This window comes from Cimex lectularius, unplaced genomic scaffold (genome assembly GCF_000648675.2).
Source record: "Cimex lectularius strain Harlan isolate CLEC.00 unplaced genomic scaffold, Clec_2.1 scaffold6, whole genome shotgun sequence".
Taxonomy (NCBI): domain Eukaryota; kingdom Metazoa; phylum Arthropoda; class Insecta; order Hemiptera; family Cimicidae; genus Cimex; species Cimex lectularius.
In genome coordinates, this window is record NW_019392677.1 from 3,784,569 (window position 1) to 3,807,384 (window position 22,816).

A 22,816-nucleotide genomic window follows, 5' to 3' on the forward strand; every position below is an offset into this window, starting at 1 on the left:
GTAACGAGAAAGCAGACTGGCCAAAGGAGGATCCGTAAGACCATACATAGGCCTCGAACCTATACTAACGATGACAAAAACAAATATAGAATCCTCCATCGCAGAATGGATCCAAAAAAAAAGGAAAAGTGGATAAACTCTAGCGGCGCTAGACACAGTGATAGGTTTGACATTGGTCAGCTGATATGTAAGCATGAACCTTTAAATGAAAAAACCATCACCAAGACTGGCAAAAACACTGCTGGAATGGGAGAGGGCAAACTCAGAGGAGTTAGTAGTGGTAGGACTACTAACCAGTCATTGGCAGAGAAAACATCTGAGAGATTTAACCTGGCATACGAAAAAATCTAGGAAATGAAATTGTAGCAGAGACAGTCAATGACCTGATACTTCTAAGAAGAAGGATTGAGTCTACTGCACTGAACTAGGTCACTAGGAAGGTACAATAAGCCAGAAGGCTGCAGTGCCTGGGGAGCACAAACCCCGCTTCCTAGTAACCTCATTACCATTATTTTTTACCATATATTCAGATACATGAACACTTTTATGTAGTGCACCTTGCAATAGGTACAATTTGCACTTTTTTTTTACTTTGTGGGCCAGAACTAATGGACCAAGTTCCCAGATGGGCAGGATCAACTTATACCGGTGGAGACAGCAAATCTTTGATAGGCGTGTATATAGAAATGACTCAAAATTGCAACCCTCTAATCGATAAATTCACCACTTGCAAGGAGAGGAGGTACAAAGCAATTTCATGGACATCTCCGAGTGCAGGCCTACTACTGACTGTGAGTTCTCAAAATCCTGATATACAGTAAAATTTATTCAAGCCGGAATCAATGAACATGAATTTACACTTTCCATATTATATACCATACCATATGTATCTAATTTTTTTCCTGTTCTGTTTATTTTTTTGGCATACTTTTTTGGACTACTTCATATTTATCAGATTTTTTATTCATGTTCTGCTCGGATTTTCTTTCATGTAAGTTTTTCCGCTGTTGTCATACTTATCAGATTTTTTATTTCTGCCCTGTTAGCTTCTTCTTTCGCGTAGGTTTTTTGGCTGTTGTCATATTTATCAGATTTTTTATTCTTGTCCTGTTTGCTTCTTTTTTTAGCATATCTTTTTGGCTTGTGGTCATACTGATCGGACTTTTTATTATTGCCTTGCTAACTTCGTCTTTCGTATAGATTTTTTGGCTATTGTCATATTTATCAATTTTTTTATTCTTTCAATGTTCGCTTCTTCTTTTGCTATCTTTTTCTTGTGTATTTTTATATTTATAAGATTTTCCATTCTGCCCTTCCTCGCGTCTTCTTTCCCATAATTGTTCTGAGCTTTATCAGATATTTTATTCTAGCCGTTTTCATGTTTAATAGGATTTTTAGCCGTGCCCTTTCCTCCGGATTAATCTTCTATTTTATTTATTTTTTTAAATTCCAAAATTGTTCATTACAAGGAAGGTGATTGAACAAACAAACGAGTGAAAATAGATCGAAATTAAATATTCCTATCATAACTGTTCCGGTCGTGTCTCAGTGCCTAATAAATATTCAATATAGCATCGCAATCAAAATGGTTTGTACAAATAGATTAACTATTATCCGAACGTTAAGTGAAATGAAAAACTAAATGAAAAAAATTTTCAATAAAGCAATGAGACAAAACATGACAAAGCAGTAAAACAAAATTTGTATTTTGAAATTTTATGTTTTAAGGCAGTTTGTTTGTCGTTTGGTGAAGTTTAAGTAATTTGGCGCAGTTTTGTCAAACAAAGATAATTTGTAAGATTGAGTATTAAAAAGGAAGAAAAGCAATTGGTCTTATTGAGCAGAAAGGAAAGACTGATGGTAATAAAACTTCAGGGGGATAAATTTCATTAAAAAAATTAATTACATTTAAACAAAGACGACTCACTTGAAATAAGAGTTGGTGTTGGATGTGACTGTGTTCTGGTTGTCGATTGGCACTATCCTTATTTGGGTAGATGGCGATTTTGATGTATCAACCTCGGTGTCAGTGTCTTCGAAGTACCTGAAGTCGCCGGGCGTGGACTGCTTCCTGAGCTTCAGCGGCTCCAACTCCCTCGCAGACATCCTCGATACTGACGACGGTTGCTTGGAGTCTGGGGTCCCCTCTACCAACGGCTTTACCTTCCACGTTCCATTTGGCTCTGCCGTTTTCTAATCCCTCCTTCGTTTTGTGCACCGGTCGTCTCCCCTCCTCGCGGCACTACGTCCCATCACTACTATCACTAAAAATCACATTTTCTGTCTTTGATTAATAAGTTTTATTCGATTACGTTGTTGTTTTTGTATTTTAATTTAATTAATTCCCCCTGCCAGCTTTACTTCGTTGAGATAAAATTTTGCGAATTGTTTTCTTTGAGCGACTATCCTAATTGGTCAGTATTTACAAAAGTCTTTAGTGGGTGATCCGCACAACCCCGGCGACACAGAGCTAAGCGTTAGCTACCTGAAAAAAGAAACTGTATCTCACTAAAGGAACATAGCAGTTTGTTACATAATTGCTTGATTGATGAACAATGGGTGACGTTTAAATTGCAAAACAATACGCAAGCCAGAGCAGATGGTTTTTCTCATACGTAGACCACTTTTATTTAAATCACTTTCAAGTCTTATGCAATGGTGGAATTTCTATTTTGCACTTTTAAGGTAAGTAAAACTAACCATAACCTGGATTTGTTTGTAAGAAAAAGGCGGTTGAATGCGTGAATCATTTTTATCTTTATAAGTACTTTTTGATTAAAATATTGTGATTATGTATTTAATTTTTCTTCAGGAAAATTAAAATTTTATTTTTATAAATTTTATATAGAATCTAATAAAGTAAAGTAGAAAGCCGCAAATTCAAAGGACAGAGTGAACAAGATAGTATGTTTGTGATTGCCTGTATGCGGAAAAATAGAGAGCTGGAGTGAGAGAGAGAGAGAAGAGAGACAAAGAGAGAGAGAGAGAGAGAGAGAGAGAGAGAGAGAGAGAGAGAGAGAGAGAGAGAGACAGACAGACAGATAGACAGAGATAGATAGAAAAAGGAGAAACAGATCAGGGAAAGAGAGGCAGACGGAAAGAGAATAAGAAATGGATGATATTATTGTGAGGAAGTGACTGAAGAGTATAAACACAGATGACAGACTGAGAAAAAGATAGACGGACAAGGGAAAAAAGCGGGAGGTGGTGAGTGAGAAGTCAGACAGTATAGAAAGATAAAAAAGGAAAAATGATAATAGGACAAGCAGGAGTGATTGAAAAAGTGAGTAAGAGAGATAGCTAGGGAGTGTGAGAGAAAGGAAGAAAGAAACGGAGGAGGTGGAGGACTGAAAACAAATCAACAGAGTGAGAGATGAAAGTAAAAGGAATAAATAATAGAACTTGTGATCCAGTAAGTGAGTAACGTATATAAGCAAAATGAGAGAGAGAAAGAGATTTGGTAAATAAGTAAGAAAGAGGGAGAGGGAGTTCAAACGAAAAAAATATATAGACCAAGTGATAGATATATAGATAGATATATATAGAGAGAGAGAGAGAAAGAGAGAAAGATAAGAAAAGAGAGAGAGAGAGAGAGACAAAGAAGGAAGAAAGAGAGGAGAAGGACTGAAAAACAAAAGCATGGTAAGAGATGAAAGTAAAAGGAATAAATAATAGAATTGTGAGCCAGTAAGTGAATGAGTAAGATGTAAGCAAAATGAGAGAGAGAGAGAGAGAGAGAGAGAGAGAGAGAGAGAGAGAGAGATACAGATAGAAATCAGTCTGAAAAGCAAATAAATCAAGTGATAGATAGATACATAGATAGAGATAGAGATAGATAGAAAGATAGATAGAGATAGAGAGAGAGAGAGAGAGAGAGAGAGAGAGAGAGAGTGTGTGTGTGTGTGAAAAACACAGAACAGAGCGACCAAGTGAGTGAAAAAATGATAGCATTAATGGGTTATTGGAAAAATAGCATATATATTTTGCGTCTAATACGAAATGGTCCTAAATCTAAATTTCACAAAATAAATCGGTTGAATTATTTTTCAAAAATTACTCACTAGGATAGAAAGTGTATGTTTAGTAGTCTTGTTAATTAGTTAATGACTGAAACAGTTAGTAAGGGAATAAGATCGAACCCTGGCAGACAAAGAGAAAGGCAAATAGGCTGAGAAAGATATTCGTATATGTACATACGAATTTTGGTCAAATATTTGAAAATTCACAATAAAAATGTCGTTCTTCAGTTGTTCTTTACTGGCCATTTAGGTATGGTTAACATTTTTATGAACATCGTCGTTTTCTTATTAGTATTGTAATCAAATCATTTGGAAAGAGGTGGTTTTAAAAAAAATTGGATCGCCAATCCATTTCGCGTTTGATATTTGGTCTCTGGTTTCCTTTAGTTACTATTTAGCAATCAGCATAAATTAAAGAAATTTTTAAAATATATTTTGCATGTTGAAAAACCCAAAATGTAACTTAGCCTTCATAGTATTTACAAAAAAACTACATTGGAGGGCAATATATATATTTTTTAAATAATAGATCACTATTTATTTTTTAGTGTACGATTATTTGATCATTTTTCGTTTCTGATTCTTGTAAGCAAGAAAGTGAGTAAGATATAAGCAAAATGGGAGAAAGAAAGAGGTCAGTAGTTAACAATGAAAAATTCAGTATGTATGACATAGCGAAATTAAATATTCAATGGAGATTTTAAAAAAATGCAAAATCCGCTGTGGTCATGTATAAGTTCATGCAAATCCGATATCCATTATTTTTCTTTGTATCCGATTGGCGGTACATGCAATAAAATTGGAACTATTATTTTTCTTTTAAAAAATATTTATAGTAATAATTTTTGTTTATTAACCCTTTAACGAAATTTTCTTTTTTTATGATTTGTCGTCGAAACATGTCAAAATTTAATCGATACGGTCAAACACAAGTCTTGAATAATCCATAATTCCATCATCGATATAATTAGATCGTAAAAAACTTTATAAAAAGCTTCTAAGATTAGTTAATTGTTTCAAATTCTGAATAAATTCGAGTTAAATTGTGACCTTTATTTTTGGGGTCTTCTGTGGTGATGGACTTGTGGTTTGGCCGTTCATATCAATTTGGTTTGCCTATCCACAATATTTTCGATTTTTAGTCGTTGCCCAAAAAGTGTGACGTACAAAAAAACCAGAATATACGAAACGATCGGAATCGACCAAGCTACCAAGTTATACAGGACGTTCGGCTACTCGTGTTGCACAATTTGCCAGTAGAATTTACATTCAAAATGGAACCAAAAAGTCCTAATTAACTGTGGTCCGAATATTAACAGTTTTGAAGTTATTCCACTTTTTCTGAGTTTTAAAGAGTTCACGACCTTGCTTCAAATAAACAATGATAACTCCAAAACTAAAAGGTTTTGGACAAATCTGTTGATACCATCGGAAACTACGTTAAATTTCCAATAATATGTAATCAATATTAAATTTGTAAACTTCGTGAAATAAGCGTTTTATTAGACAGAACTTTGAAAAAAAATTTAAGTTGAAAAAATTACTATGATGATTCTAAACTACTATTTCCAAACCTAGAGACCATCAAATTTCAGAGAACATACTTCATTTAATGTCCTTTTTATTAGTGTAATTTTCAATTACTTTTTCCAAGTTGAAGAAATTGATTAAGGAAAGAAAAAAACCGTGATTGACGGATAGGTAAAGTGGAAAGATTAATAATAATAAAAAATTAAAAAACGTAAAGAAATTTTGAATGAATGAACTAAAAACGTTTTGAATCTTAAAACTCTTTTATTCCGGGGAATAATAATATAATAATCCTTTAATGAAAGTTGCAGTCGTGTTGGTAAATAATTAAACACTTGCATGATTTCGGTTTCGAGCCCAAATTAAAAAAGTTTAATAAATTCAATCAAAATTTCCTTAAGTTTTTTTAATCTTACCAATCCGTCAATCACGGTTTTTTCTTTCCTTCAACAATTTCTTTATCTTTGAAAAAGTAATTAAAAAAGCAATTACACCACTACAAAGGATATTAAATGGAGTACGTTTTCTCAAATTTGCTGGTCTCTAGGTTTGGAAATACTAGTTTAGAATCACCATAAAATGTTTTTCAAAATTAAAAAAATAAATAAATAAAACGTTTATTTCCCCAACGTTTACAAGTTTAGTACTGATCGCATCTTACTGGAAATTTAATGTAGTTTTGAATGGTTTCAACGGATTTGTTCAAAACCTTTTATTTTTGGAGTTATCATTGTTTATGGGAAGTAAGTCGTCAAAATCTAAAAAAATCAGGAAAAGTGAAATAACTCCGAAACTGTTGAGATTCAGAGCATAGATAATAAGAGCTTTTTGGTTCTATTTTCAATGTAGAATCTACTGGCAAAGTTTGTAACACAGTTGCCGAACACCCTTTATATGTGGCTTTTAAAAAGCAATATGTACTTCTATTATGATCTGGTGATAGTCATAGAGGCCAGTTTTGTTTCCATCCATCTCATTAAAAAAAAATAATAATATCGATGTCTTAAAAAATCAATATTAATACAATATTAAAAGAAATTAACTTTTAGCCACTCGCACTAGTCGAAGTGCAATTAAAAAATGTGCAATACAAATATTTTTATGTTTGTTTTTCAAGGTGGCCTTTCTTGGGGCTGGAAGAGTGGAAAGAATTTTGAAATTAAAATTGATGAATCGTGTCCGAGGAACATGGCTTTACTTATAATGAAGTGAACAATTCGTGCATCCTGCGTCCAAACGCTTCCTCATTGCTCTCAATACGCTAACAGCTGTTATTAGTCTGGGCAGTTTCTCAGAGCACCTTTCCAGTCGTTGTACGTATTTTTTCCCCAAGTGAACCTCAATTGAACTTTTTTATTTTTGCTCTTTGTCTTTCGTTTTGTATTGTTTGGCAGATTTGTTTTCCCGACCCGGCCTGGCCTCGCGTCCGTCGGCCGGCAGGAAACGCCGCGACAAAAGGTAGATCGCGGGTAATTAATTTGAGCCGGTTGTGTAGAAATGTAGGTCACCGTCTTTATGCATAAACATTAAATTACTTAGCATTAACCTGTATATTTGTTATTAATAAACAATGACAATTTTGTGCGGATAACAACGACGTACCTTTAAGGTAACAAACTGAATGAGACTATCCATCATCCAAATCCAATAATGTCTTTGTAATTATGATTAACTAAAATTAGTTTAGTTCTATCTATCTATCTATCTCTCTCTACCTTCCTCTCTCCTTTCTTATGACTCTCTCTCTTTAAAACTTCCTCTCGCGTTCACTCATCTGTTTATCTGTTTTCCTTTTTAAGAACAATTTTTCTTTCTTTTGATTGGACTCTTTTAATCCCTCTCTCCGCTCCCTTTCTTGCTCTTTGCTCTCTTTCCCTTTGTTTTACACATGCTTCTCTCTCTCACTCATTCTCTTTCTTTCTTTATCTCTTTCTCTTTCTCTCCTTCCCTCGCCTTTCTTATGCCTCTTTTTCTCCAATTTCCTCTCCCGTTCTCTCAGCTGTTTATCTCTTTTCTATTTTAAGAACACTTTTTCTTTTCTTTGGCCTCCTTTAATCCACCCCCTCTCGCTCTCTCTCTCTCTCTCTCCCTTTCTCTTACTCTCTTCCCTTTGTTTTATACATGCTTTCTCTCTCTCTCTCTCTCTCCTTTCTTATGACGCCCTCTCTCCAACTTCCTCTCCCATTCAGTCATCTGTTTTCCTTTTTAAGTACACTTTTTCTCTCTTTTCATTGTTCTCCTTTAATCCCTCCCTCCCCCAACTCTCTCGCTCTCTCTCTCTCTCTCTCTCTTTCTCTTTCTCCCTTTCTCTTACTCTTTTTCCCTTTGTTTTACACATGCTTTTTCTCTCTTTCTATCTCTCTCTCTCTCTCTCTCTCTCTCTCTCTCTCTCTCTCTCTCTCTCTCTCTTTCTCCCTTTCTCTTACGCTTTTTCCCTTTGTTTTACACATGCTTTCTCTCTCTCTCTCTTTCTCTCGCGCTCTCTCTCTCTCTCTCTCCCTTTCTCTTACTCTTTTTCCCTTTGTTTTACACATGCTTTCTCTCTCTCTCTTTCTCTTTCTCTCTCTCTCTTTCTCTCTCTCTTTCCATCTACTTTCTTATGACTCCCTCTCTCTCATTTCACTCATATATTTTCCTTTTTAGGAACACTTTTTTTTCTTTTCTTTGGCCTCCTTTAATCCGTCTCTCTCTCTCTATATCTCTCTCTCTCTCTCTCTCTCCCTCTTTTCTTATGACTCCCTCTCTCTAACCCTCCTCTCCCGTTCTCGCATCTATTTTCCTGTTTGAGATTGTTGAGTATAGTATCGCCCTTCATGATAAATATTGAAATAAAGACATCAGGGATGAAGCCTTGTAGGTGAAAAAACCAACTTGTTTTTCTGCCGCCGAGCTTTCCGCTGTATTTGACGCCTTCCTGAAGACTTCGAAAAACTATTTTAAAAAAACTTTACAATCATTTCGGATATGTGGTACAAATAGAAAGAGCCGGATAACTTCTTTTAAGAACACTTTTTCTTTATTTTCGTCTGTCTCCTTTAATCTCTCTCTCTCTCTCTCTCTTTCTCTCTCTCTCCCTTTCTCTTACCCTCATTCCCGTTGTTTTACACATGCTCTCTCTCTCACTCTTTCCTTCTTTCTCTCTCTCGCACTCACGAACGCGCACACACTCACAATTTTCTTTTTCACTTTCATAATTCCTTCGCATAAGACTGGATTATATGTCATCGCTCTTTCTCTCCCTTTTTCATTATCTTTCTAAATCTGCTCCTCTTTTCACATATTTATGTTGATATATTATAACTGTATCGCTAGTGAATATTTATGAGACACACGCAAATAATACTCTTACTATTGTACTAAAGATAACAGTTAACAGAAAACCACTGAAATAACACAGTTTGAACATGAAACATTGATTCGATATAATCATCGGTTAATATTCCTTTTTTATTTCATTTTTGGAACATCTGCGCTGATAGGATAAATAGTAAATGCAGAGGAACCCTCCGTTACATGAAACAAACGATCGAATAAGTAAGATTTGAGGAGGAGTTAATCGGTCAAAACGATTTATTCTCTTCTGAGGATGCGAAGTGTGGGAGGTCAAAAAACGATATTCTTGGTTATAAAGTCATATCTAGGACGTTTTTCGGGAATTATGAATTGACGAAGTTTCAAATTAGGTTTATGTGGGGGGAAACAATATACAAATGTTGTTCGACGAGGTCTTCGGCTTCTTCTATAGCCTCTACCTAAAAATGGTTTTTTGCATTTCATATCGACAGACACTATGAATCTAATCTATTTATCTGGCAAAAAATTATTCGACCGTACAAACAACCAAGAACCTAGTAGTATCGCGTGACTGTCCGAGGAGTAATGGACCCACTCTCAATGATTAAATGTGTAACAAATGTTCAAGGGCTAAAAAAATAATGAAATGCATGTTAAAGGAAGAGTGCATTGTAGGCTTTAAGTTTTAGCCTAATTTATATTATATGTGATTTTTTGCCTGTACTGATATCATAGTTCCAACTGTACACAATATCTTGCATTTCAAAGAGTGGGAAAATGCAACGAATTTTACTTCATGCTACTACTAAAAATACTTCTCAATTGATAGGTTGAAAAATTCCAAGATCTCCGTGGTTGAAAACCTTTATTCAATTTAGTAAATTACATGGACGTTTCGGGCTCCTGGCCCATCATCAGGAACTAAACATAGAGAAATCTCATGGTATAATTCCCAATCTGAAGGCACACCCATCAGTAATTTCCAATTTTTTAAATAAAAGTATTTATACCTGGACTACGCCAATGATACATATATATTATTTTTCCACCCCCTTTATTTGTTGAGGGGAATGTCGTCAAAATTGTTTTAAAACTGTAATAGAAACATATATTTTATTTTAGTCACCTCATTTGTATAATACATGGTAATGAGATTCTTTATGAGATTTCTCTATGTTCAGTTTCTGATGATGGGCCAGGAGCCCGAAATATTCATGGAAATTACTAAATTGAATAAAGGTTTTCAACCACGATGATCTTGGAATTTTTCAACCTATCAATAGAAAAGATATGAACCGTGGAGTCGGTAATATATAAAATAAAAATACTTCGTCCCATGATAATCAACCGAATGATCATAGTATTTAGCATTATTAAACATCAGCATTATTAATAACTGACATGTAATTTCTTATACCTTCAGTGCAATTGATCAGTTTGTACATAGTATAGACCTTATCGCCTAAATTTGATAAATTTGCATGCTAACTGGTTTATTTTGTACCATCTATGAAAATTTTTGATGATTTCACTAATGGTTCATGTAAATAAATATGATAAACTTCTTACCACTGTTTGTGTCAAATACGAGATTCCGGGCCAGGTATGTCCGTCGGGTGTATGATGACGTGCTGGAGGCCGGGATCGCCTTTATCACAGAGTATGCTATTAGAGTCCATACTGGTCAGGTCCGGCGTTTCCGACGCGAGGCTCCCGCCGACTTGAAATTTGGTACCTGTCGACAAAAAAAAATTAATTTATGAAATGAGGGTTAGGTTTTTTTTTAATGAAGATGAAAAAAGCCTACCGTTGGCGTTGGTGTTGATGCCCATTAGCTGGTCTAAAGCCTGAGCGCTGCAGATCGGCGTGTCCACTTCGTACGTGTTGTTGAACAGGCCGTAGTCGACCTCGTGCTCTCCGGTTTCCTTTTTGAACGACACCATCGGTTCGAACCGGTGGCCCCATAAAATTTCGCTCGGCAGATAGGAAGACCTCGCCTGGGTCGTCATGCCCGTAGATTCTATCACTCCTGCATCAAAAAAACAAAAAAAACAATATACAACGAATAAATTTACTATGTAAAAAATATTGCTTGTGCATTAAAACTGAGGGTTGAACAAAAAATTAACGAATAAATGAATTAGTTAAAAAAACATTATAAAGGAAACAGCACATTGAAAGAAGGAGAAAATGATAAAGAAAATACAGTAACGAAAAAAGATAGTGTAAGAAAGTTAGTGAATGATCAAGAGAAAAGAGATGATGAATGCTTTATTTATCAATCACACAAGATTTTTTACCCTACTTCTAATTTATTAAACACTAATTACTCAATTAATTATACACAATTTTTTCGGAAAAATTTATGTGACAGGCGGGGTGATTCGAACCCACGATTTTCGGCTCAATACGCCGCTGCTCTATCACTTGAGCTGCCGTGACTTCGATCGCCCATGCCACAAACTTCCCATTTCGACTCCCCGTTTTATTCAATTGTAAGAAAATTTCATTTCGAAAAAATATATATAATTAAGCATAAGCTGATAAAAATAATTAAAAATTTAGTACTTCGAATAATAATTTTGGTGGTCAATATAATACATCTATTCTTTTTACATTGAACTACGTATGTATTTACTTCAAATTGCCTATTGAAATAAATATTCTAATATACAGAGTAATTGAGCAACTAAAAAGTAAATTATAAAAAAATAAATGAACAAAAATACTTTTTTAGGTTTTTAGTTGAGATAAAAAGTCAGTGTCACGAGCGGGATTCGAACCCACGATGTTCAGCCAGATACGCTGCTGCTCTACTAATTGAGCTATCGTGACTCGATCCACTCGGACACTAACCTCCCATCTCAACCCCACCTTTTGACTTTTCCCTCCTTTTTGCCATTTTTCCCTCAACTAAAAACCTTAATTATTTGAAAGATATTAATTGGTCAAGCGGACCACTAAAACTATTGAATTTAATTAGTTAAAATGAAGTATACTTCACTAAAGCTCTCCGTGGCCATTTCAATTTGTCGCCGAGAATCCAATCCGATTACACGACATTTAAAAAATGGCAAAAAGGAGGGAAAATTCAAAAACGTGGGGATGAGATGGGAGGTTAGTGTCCGAGTGGATCGAGGTCACGATAGCTCAAGTAGTAGAGCAGCGGCGTATCTGGCCGAAGGTCGTGGGTTCGAATCCCGCTCGTGACACTGACTTTTTTATCTCAAATAAAAACCTTCATTAATTGAAAGATGTTACCAATCTTAATTTGAGAGAGAGAGAGAGAGAGAAGGGGGGGAGAGAACGATGAAGAAAGAAAGTGAGAGAGATAAACAGAGGATGAGAAAGAAAAAGCGAGCAAGAAAAGACAAGGTAAGCTAGACAAACAGAAATTATATGAAAGAGAGTGTAAGTGAGAGAAAGAAAGAGGGAGAAAAAATGCAAGCAAGGAGAACCAAAGAAAAAATAAAGATAAGGTAAATGAGATTAAGGGAGAAAATGATTGAGAGAGGGAGATAGATGAAAAAAGAGTGACCTAGTATGGGAGGTCAAATAAACAAAAAAACTAGAGAAAAGCGAAACAGATTGTTAATGAGAGAAAGTTTAAGGGTGGAAGACAGAAGAAAAGAGAGAGATTGTGTGAGTGAGATAGATAGAAGAGAACATAGATAAAGATAGTGAGTGAGAGAGAGAGTATGATGGAGAAAAAGTGCAAGTATGAGAAAACAAAAAGAAACAAGAAAGATAAAGTAAATGAGATTAAGGGAGAAAATACGTGACTGAGGGAGATAGATGAAAATAGAAAGAAAGGGAGCGAGAGTGAGTGAATGAGTGAGTAAGTGAGACAGAGGGGAGAGAGAGAGAGAGAGAGAGAGAGAGAGAGAGGGAGAGATGGAGAGGGACAGGGACAGGGACAGGGAGAGAGAGAGAGGGAGAGAAAGAGAGGGAGGGAGAAAAACTGCAAGTAAGGGAAGCCAAAGAAAAAAGATAAAAAAGAAAGATAAGATAAACGATTGAGGAAGGAAGACAGATAAAAAGATAGGGACCTAGTACGGAAGGTCAAATAAGAAAAGGTTAAGCGAAACATATTGTTAATGAGAGAAAGATTAAGTGCGGAACAGAAGAAAAGAGAGAGATACAGAGAGAGAGTGAGAGTGAGAGCTTGAATATCATCTCAAAAAAAGAGAATGGGTGAAAATGAATCAGTGAAAATGAAAGCGTAATACAGTTGGAAATATGTAAGCTATTATAGTGTATATGTGTTAAATAATCAGCAAATAAAATAAAACTCTTTTTCAGAAAACAAATATAGTCGAATTGATGTTAAAAAATTTTTTAAAGAAAACATTGTTTTAAAACAAAAATCCTTTTATTTGCTATAAGATTCGGTGTTATGACAATTACATTTCTACTTACAACAGGGAAATTAGCTCCTAAAGGCATTTTCTCAATGTTAATTTTACGAAATAAGCACATTAATTATCACAGGTTTTACCTGGGTAATGTTATTTTTAGCAGTGCCAGTGTGTAATAGCAAGGGTTGCATTAGGACTAGGTCTAGTTGTGAGAAGGAAGTCAACATTTCCTTAATAACAGTTAAGAAATTAGACGCATGACGAATCATTAACAACGTTACCTTCTAGAATGACCACTATCTCGAATCTGTGCCGTAGCATCTCACTTGCTGAGAGTGAGTACAGCGGGCTGTCTGGTGTTATCTTGTGAACTATCGTAGTCGGCCATATGAAGAATATTTTGTCCTCCTCGCCGTCTCCGCCGACTTTGAGCTCGTGCTGGTAGAACGGCAACGTCTCGCCTTCTTTGGTCACCTAGAAAGGTCATAAATGAAACGGCGACGCGACGGAAATCACGCGTCGTAATTTACCCTTTTGTTAATTAGCTGGGCTCTAACGTGCGCCTCGATTATGTGCGATTTACGCATGTCGCCCACCCTGAACATGAGGCAAAGCTGTCCGTCCCTCTGGTTAATGACTGCGTTCCGGCTAAAGAGTAAAGTCTGAGTTCTCTTTTTGGGCCTGGAAAGCTTTGCGAAGACGATGCCGACCATAAAAGCCTGTATCATGACGCCGACCAAACTCTGCAGACACATGACAAATATCGCTTCCGGGCATTCGTCCGTTGTGTGTTTCGCGCCATAACCTGCATGATCAACTTGTCAAACTTTAAACGTCGGCCAATATTAAAAAAGCTTACCAATTGTGTGTTGGGTCTCGACGCTGAATAGGAAACAACTGCTGAAAGTGGTGACATCCCTTACGCAAGGCGTCCACGTCGAGTTGGAGGCAATCGAAGGGTCGAGATCACCGTGTGTATATAAAACTAGCCACCAGATCACGGCAAACCCCAGCCAACTTAAAAGGAAATTTAGAGCGAAGACGAGTAACGTCCACCTCCACTGAGCATCGACGAGGGTTGTAAAAATATCCTGCAAACAACAAACAAAAAGTCCAAGATTTTGACTCTCAATATTCAACCTAAATAAATTTTAGGCTTCATTTTGAATGTACTTAAGGAAATAACTTATTTTATATCATACTTAGTCTGATGCTTTACGATAAGTTTGGAACTAGACTATACTTGGATATTTTTGGACCTCCCTATTTTCAAAGACGCCATAACGCAAAAGACACCAAAATATCTCAAGCACATCTTGACTTCTTAACCTCTCTACAAATTAAATCCCTATTGTATTTTATATTGTACTATATACGACAATTTAGTGGTTTTTAATATTCCTATTGTTTTTTCTATTTTTTCGGTTGATACAAAAATCCGGTCGCTTATAATCATAAAGACCACCATTGGTTCTCACAAAAATTTCCATTTTTTTAAAATTATTGTTTACATATTTTTAAATTAATTATCGACCTAGTATACAATAAGCGAAAAAGATTAATTTGATTTTCTCACAAGTTTTGTGTTGTTTTTCGCCATAACATGGTCGAGGTTGAGGCAAGACGACTGAACCTACAAGGATGTCAGACGGTCACTGAAGACTGCGTAAAATCGGAACGCGTCTGATAAACCAAAAAAATGGACGATGACCGATCTACAAATTATTGAATGGTGCGAAAAGTTTAAATCACCTGCAAATAACGTCTTCTTCGCTTCGCTACATTTCCTTGGACGACATTGCAGTCTCCGTGCTTGAACACAACCCTCCTTCGCACTCGCCTAGAACTAAACCTCGTTTGCCTGTACCTGTAAAATATTTCTAATTATTAAGTTTTAAAAAAAACTTTTGCGTCGATAAAAAAAAATTCCAAAATCTTTGCAATCAAATGACCTGAATGACGGGAAGTAAACAGCAATAAAATCATCAAAACAATAACATTCACAAAACAATTGAAAAACCATAATAAAAATCATAACTTATGATAAAATAATCCATAAAAATTGAGTTTAATTTTTCTAAATTGTTAAGTGTGTATGCAATCCACATGACGAATGTGTTCGGCGGTTTTGCAGAAAAACTAACCAGGCGTTTTAGCTTATTTTTCACATAATAGCGAGGATATTATCTTAATAATTTATTAAGTTGTTATTAATTATTAAGTAAGTAAGACTAAATATATCAAATAATACACGAAATAGCAGGATGTGATCCAAAAATAATTAAAACAATAAAAATGACAAAATAATTGTAAAATCATTTCAAACAGAATAAAATTTTAGATCAATTTAAATTATTCGACACAAAATGACCTATAACAAAAAAAAGTGATGTTGCATTTACAAGCTTTTTGAAAAATCAAAAGATCTTAAACGACAGAAAGTCAACAACAACGAAATTATTAAAACAATAACAATGACAAAATAACTGATAAAATCATTTCAAACAGAAAAATTTCTAGATCAATTTAAATTACTCATAAAATAATCTATAATCAAATGACCTTAAATGGAAGTCAATAACAATGAAATGAATTTGTTGAAACAATAACAATGACAAAATAATTGAAAAATCATAAATAATTAAAACATCGTATTAACCATAATAAAATTTTAGATAAGTTTAAATTATTCGTCATAAAATAATCTATAACAAAAATATGATGTTTCATTTACGGCTTTTTGAAAGATAAAATAATCAAATGACCTTAGATAGCAGGATGTCAACAACAATGAAATAATTAACAGAAAAAAATGACAAAATAATTGAAACATCATTTCAAACAGAATAAAATTTTAGATCAATTTAAATTATTCGACCACAAATGACCTATAACAAAAAAAAAATGATGTTGCATTTACAAGCTTTTTGAAAGATCAAAAGATCTTAAACGACAGAAAGTCAACACTCTTATTAATAAAATTAAATCTTTACTAAAAATTTATTTATTAGTATTAGAAATTATTAAAACAATGATAAAATAACGGATAAAATCCTTTCAAACAGAATAAAATTTTAGATCAATTTAAATTATTTGTCATAAAATAATTTATAACGTAAAATAGTTTTTAACTACATTTTCAGGAGAGTAGGCAAACCGCATAACACATGTGTTCGGCGGTGTTGCAGACAAGTACCTAGCCAGGCGTTCGAGTTTATTTTTTCACAAAATAGGAAGGATATTAAATTAATAATTAATTGTTATTGTTAATTAATTATTGGCAAGATTAAATATATCAAATTACACACCCCCTTCACTTTCGTTTTTATTTCGAAATGGAAACGTTTCTGGGCAAGATTACTGGACGTCCAGTTGAATAAATACGAATAATGTATTTTAATTTGCCAAGGAGCACGGTTTTGTTCGATCGCCTTATCCCCATTTTTTCGCGGGGCTTGTGTATATTTTTTTTGTTTTTTTGGCTTGGTAGCCACAGAGGCGGTTTACGCTGCCAAAACGAGCCGCCAGCACGTTTCCTCCCTTGCTAGCGCATTTCTTCCCCCTTAAAGTATTGTGCGACCATTTATTAAAAAGCATTTTTAGGTTAAAAGGGAAGAAATATGTTCAGCCTGCATTCCAAGACTTGTCTGCATTTAATGGCGTGTTCCCATAAAACACAATATGATTTATACTATTCTTGTATACCATATAAAGTCAACGTTCAAAAATATTTTATACTAATTAAAATTTTTAATAATTTTAAGCCTTTTATTAATAAGTCCGCATTAACGTAAATGAATAAACTTTAGTCTTAGGCCTAGAGGAAAATAAATCCTAGTAGTTGATAGAACTTGCAAAATTCCGAAAGAAAATTATCAGGGGTTTTGTTTGTTTTCTCATCCTAAGCATTTAAGAAAATTGTAACAAAACGTCTTTATTATTTCTTGAGTATTTGTAAATTGAGGACAAATGTTTTAAATAATCTAATTTTACACTTTCTGATCAGCGGTTTAAAAATTAAGGTTTCCACCTTTTCTAGAAAGTGACGAACGTCCACACATTAATTAAAAATACTACAAATCCTAGGAAAAAAAAACTACTGATCGTGAATCACAAGGCGTTCCAGCACGAAATTAGCAGGCTTTCCGCGGAAATTACGTCTAGACTCAGATCGCTGCCGATTGAGTTCTATTAGTCAAACGTCCTGAAATAAACCTAGAGCAGTTCTAGAAATCATAAATCGCCCACTTCGACTATGATTTAAATACTTGAACAATAAATAAAAGTCATGATAAGTCCGTTTTTAGATCAAGAGCGAAAAATCCGATAAAATTACACTGAAACACAACACTAAATATCAAAATTGGAAATACTAAGATTATATTTTTTATTCGTAAAATAGCGTTTCTTTTATGAAACTTCATTAAATACTCTTGTATTTTTTCCAACCAAAAAATTTACATAATATTTTGCAGTTCTTTTCAAGTATAGTAAAGGCAATAAAATATTTTAATAACGTTTTAATATATTACAACGACCAGAGAAAACAACATTTAATGGCTTACTTGACTCAGTTCAAGTACCACCTAAAAGTTTATTAAAATTCTCAAATGTCAAGCCAGATTCGTCATTTTCTGTTTATAGTTTTCTCCAATTTTCTTTTATGATAGCACAGAGCAACTGTCTTGTCTTTATTGAATTTTAGTTTATAAAAGAATTATTTTCATGGTCGATTATTCGTTTTTAAGAAATTGTCAATTGAATTTTATAATGTATAGTATGTATATTTTATAATGTATATTATGTATCATACGTTAAAATCGGACTAGTATTTCGATGTAAAAAAAAAGACGTTAATTTCTAACAAATAATTTTGCTATTTTGTTTATTTTCTATAGAAATATATATATATTTATATATCTTATATATATATATATATATATATCTTCTTTCAAATGGTCTATTTGTTGTTAAAATCCTTTTAGCCTTTTTTGAATTATAGCCCGTTTCTATAAGATATTGTGATATCCACGACGTCTCAAAAATCGGACAAATTTTAGGGGTCAAAAAATCTATAAATTTAAATACAAACAAAAATTTATATTTGGGTGTCTCTAGAGGTGTTAAAACGAAATTTCATATTGGCTTCACGAAAAACATTATAACTTAGTTAACTTGAAAAAATCCTGATTTCAGAAATTTTTTGGTTATTGATAAACTTTTAATAGCTTTTAATATATTTTCTTTGCAATCTACATAAAAATCCTGTAAAATGAGATATTCACATGGTTGATTTGAGCAAGTAGAACGGCAAAATAAAAATATTAAAAAACGGTAAACTTCAACTTCAACAAATTTTTTGGACGAAACCAGGGCCTATTCACAAGAAGTGGGGGATACGTGTCCGATATTTTGAAGTGTAGAATGACCAAAAAACCTTAGGTCAAAATCTGTGACCCACCAATCTTGTCGTCCCTTTGTCGGTATGAAAAGAGCCCAATTTTCACTGATAGATTTGACAAACGAGTTTTGATGCGTTTAAACTCTATTTTTTGTCTTGTGTAGAAGACTGATTTTTGTTTTTCAAACACTCCCATTAAGATTACTCTCTCACTTGAGCCCTGGATGAAAAAAAGAAAATAAACATAGAAAACAAAACTCGCGGTATTTCCCAGGTCACATATGGACAGATCCTCGCCATGTGGTCCTGCTCTGTTCCCTACTTAGGGTTCGGATTACACAATTTATGTCTAACAAACGGCCCGGTTTTGAAAATCCATCAGACCAGGCGGATCTGACACAAAATAACAACGCTACACGAATAAACAAATTTTATTTGGAATATATGTACCCTTGCCCAAAAATATGAGGTTGAAAGATGAGTTATCTGAGAGTTTGGCTGCAGTCCTCTCCCTGCTGTGGCGAACCTTTTCTGATTTGTCACCCAACTGAGCAATTATCACACTGGCTTTCTTCTCGAAAATCACAACACTGATAAAGATAAGAAAAAAATAGTTTAGAATATTATTTTTAAACTACCAACGTAATGATTAACTAACTAAGTAATAACAATCTTATAAATCAAGCATAGCTGTTTATAGAAGGTAAAACCATAGATCTACTTTGGCCATGGTTTACATGGCTAATCCATAAAAATTAAATACGTTAATTTTTTCCTCAAGTGAATACCGTTTGTTATCAATAAACGTAAATTCAGAATATCTTTCAGAATTTAAATAATTTTTTAAATATATTTATTTCCATAGGAAATATTTATTTAATCTGAAATATCATCTTTAATATCACATATTTTTGAGATGGACGCTCATATTACATTCGTAAGTCCTTGGTCGTATTGATTTATAAGGATGAAATACTGCCTAAAAAGGAAACTGATTGTAAATAGGAAAACTCTCCAAAATACTAATTTTAAGAAGATATTAACAAAATTAGATAAAAATGGTTGAATGTAATAATCAACCAGTTTTATATTAAGAGGCAAAAATGAAGGATATAAAGGATAATCTAACAGAAGTAGATTTAATTCCCAAGGTTTCGGTGGTTATAAATCCATTATTAGATTTGTGTATTATTAGAATCAATCATCAATACATCAATACAAAAAAAACCGTGTGAGGGGTAGCCTCTTTCAAATTGCGGGATTCTGTCTGCTGTAGTCCAATAAAAATACATGATTTTCATGATAAGATCAAAGAAACGATTTAATTACTTCACTAATAAAATAAATTGTCCAAGTAATCAAATAGTAATATGAACGTTAAAATATATAATGAAAAACACGAAAAACGTACAGTATTTAAAGTTTAACAATAAGTTTCAATTAATTAAGGTTTTTAATTGAGATAAAAAGTCAATGGCACGAGCGGGATTCGAACCCACGATCTTCGGCTAGATTCGCCGCTTCTCTACCACTTGAGCTATCGTAACCTCGATCCACTCTGACACCAACTTCCTACCTCAACCCCACCTTTTGAGTTTTCCCTCCTATTTGCCATTTTTCAATTGTAATATATTAATTGGTCAAGCGGACCACGAAATTAGTGAATTTAACAATAAGTTTGTTATCGTAGCTGGGATTTTGACCAATTATTCTAACGTATTCATCCGAGCATTAAATTTTTAAGTCAGTTTTGATATTATGAGGTCATGTTTTTGTAAAATTTTGTTGTGCGAATTTAAGTTCGGGAGTCAGAAATTTTTAAGTTATCGATTTGATGTAGTTACCATTATTTTTCATGCTTAGACTTGCGACAACCTGTCATTTATTGTAATTTAGACTAAAACAATTTTTTTTCTAACAAAATTATAAATCTTCAATTTTGACACTTATGTATTTATTTACTATAAATTTTGTAAATTATACCAAAAAGATTTGTGACACGTTCGTATTGAAATCGATTATTTTGCTTTACTCAAAATCCTTTCAACGGCAAATAAATAGACACTTTTGAGGTACTGTTTTAGCCATTCTGTCTTAGCTTTCCGATTAATAAAAAATAAATAAAACCCATTTGTCTTGTGACGGAATACCACCTCCCAGAAGAAGAATTTTTCATAAAATTGATGAGTTTTTTTTCGACTAAACTCGAAGCCGTGGTTTCAGTCTATTGGTATTTCTTGAAGAGATTTTCTAAGCTTTTCAAATTAAAACAAAAGCACACATAGTTCACACAAAATTGTTAATTAAAAACATCATCAAGTAAGGCAACTTGGCCCTACTCAATTTTAATAAGGCTGACATTTTCCCTATACAGGGTATCTGGCGATAATTTCAGGTGTTTCTAATCACCATATGCAAAAAAACTTCCTTTAAATACTTTAAGTCCATATCTCAATGGTAATAAAGTAATTTCAGGGTTTTTTTCGACTTGGGTCCACTAAATTGCTTATAAACATCAGAAATTCTGACTGTAGAAAAATCTGGTTTGTGCCACCTAAAAGAACGTTAAATATTCTGTAAGAAAACCTATTTGCATTGGAGAATTGATGAAAAGATTCTGCACGAAAAATTCAGAAAAACAAAAATGTTGCGATTTGGAATTTTTTGAAAATGTTGGTTTCGTAACTGTTAATAACTACAAACGCCTGGAGCTTTGCAAATTCCCTCAAAGGTTCGCCATTCAATTAGCTTCCAGCGGTATACCCACCTTAATGGATTGCGCTTCTGGAAAGCCTCTGCATATGGTGAGTAGCAACACCAGAAATTTTCGACACTTATTGCCAGTCACCCTGTATATGGGATTTTCACTTATCAACACAGTTGTTGCTTCGGACCTTATGTTTTTATGTTTAACTTTGACATGAACCGTATTGACTTGCTGGTTTACATACCTCGAAATTCTACGCTTGGAATGCTGAAAATGGGCTTTATAATGCAAAACGTCCATCTCTAAAGGATTTAAACTACCACGGTATATCTTCTTTCAGCTTAATTAAATAAATGTTTAATGAAACCGATTTAAGCGCATTAAGCATTTAACCTTGTTGTATGGACCAGATAAATTTGATAGAAATTTGGGTTAAAAAAATCATAAGATCTCGTTGAGGCGTATGCTTAGGCAACGAAGGACGTAGGGTACGATACATAGTCCTGGGTGAGTCACGCTCTACCATCCACGACCGTTGTCGACCGACGACTAGAGACGATCGTTTTATTGCCTCGGAACCGTCATTTAATTGCTTCCTTGACTCATGTCCAAACGGTCCGTAATAAAAGGGTGAACTCTAAAACAACAAACAATGACTAGGTCGTTCCAGCTCCCAATGCAATCAGATGAAAAATTCATTAACATTCTCGCTCACTTTTATACACATTTTTACATATTTACATACCATTCACTCAGGGTGGTGGAATACTTGATATTCCATCATCCTCCACAAAATAACTAATATACTTAGGGGGGAGTTTCCGATAGGGTACTCAATAGTCCAGCGTTGTCCATCTCACATTACACTTCATGATAATAAATACAGTCATTTTAAATATACACAAAGAAGCACAGGTCGATATTTCTATAATGTACTAGATACAGTATATCAGTCCTGTTTCCTCGAAAAATCAGAACAGGGTACAAAATACTTGCTGCTCAACTACAATTGGTGACAGAATTCTCTATTTGGAGCCTTTTAATTAGTGGCGACACATACGCGGACTTGGCTCAATAGTAAATATCTATGAATGAACCTCTCATGGCCTATCATTACTCGGGTGAGGATGACTCTTCTGTTACAAGGGAACCTCCTAACGACAACAAACATTTTAGTGTCTAGGTTTCCAATATGTAAATTTACTACATATAGATAAATTGATATAAATAAATATAAAGAATATTTGTAAACAGGATCAATTAACCGCCGCACAGAGGTGCGACCTACCTGACGATTTCTCAACTGTTCTGAGGCATAACAGCGACTATAAAGATAATCTCATTGCATATTTAAAATCAATAAATGCTTATGGTCACATATAAACAGCTACACGTTTTATTCCCCACTCTTGTTATGTATGAATGTATTTATTAGCGCGAATGATGAATTATGCGTGGGGTAAGGCTGTGACTGAATATTGAGTGCCCACAAGCTGACCGAATTAGG

General features: G+C 34.1%; 2 protein-coding genes across 6 annotated transcripts in view; both read right to left on the reverse strand.

Moving 5' to 3' along the window:
• Positions 1-488: 488 nt before the first annotated feature.
• Positions 489-7,955, reverse strand: LOC112126450 (RNA-binding protein 25-like; the record flags this gene model as incomplete). The annotated part of the gene is given in 4 exon segments (XM_024225523.1): positions 489-1,011; positions 7,436-7,543; positions 7,579-7,727; positions 7,812-7,955. Coding segments are annotated over 4 exon segments (501 nt in total), but the record flags the coding sequence as incomplete, so codon positions are not given.
• LOC106673872 (inward rectifier potassium channel 2-like) overlaps positions 2,113-22,816 on the reverse strand; it is a 102,597-nt gene continuing 81,893 nt past the window's right edge. For all 5 annotated transcript variants that reach the window (XM_014406236.2, XM_014406237.2, XM_014406240.2 and 2 more), the window contains 7 exons: positions 14,954-15,068; positions 14,061-14,292; positions 13,732-14,006; positions 13,483-13,675; positions 10,651-10,872; positions 10,413-10,578; positions 2,113-2,485 (listed from right to left, as the gene is read on the reverse strand). In XM_014406236.2, the coding sequence (XP_014261722.1) occupies positions 10,424-10,578; positions 10,651-10,872; positions 13,483-13,675; positions 13,732-14,006; positions 14,061-14,292; positions 14,954-15,068 (1,192 nt within the window). In that variant the 3' untranslated portion in view covers positions 2,113-2,485; positions 10,413-10,423. The remainder of the gene's footprint in view (positions 2,486-10,412; positions 10,579-10,650; positions 10,873-13,482; positions 13,676-13,731; positions 14,007-14,060; positions 14,293-14,953; positions 15,069-22,816) is intronic.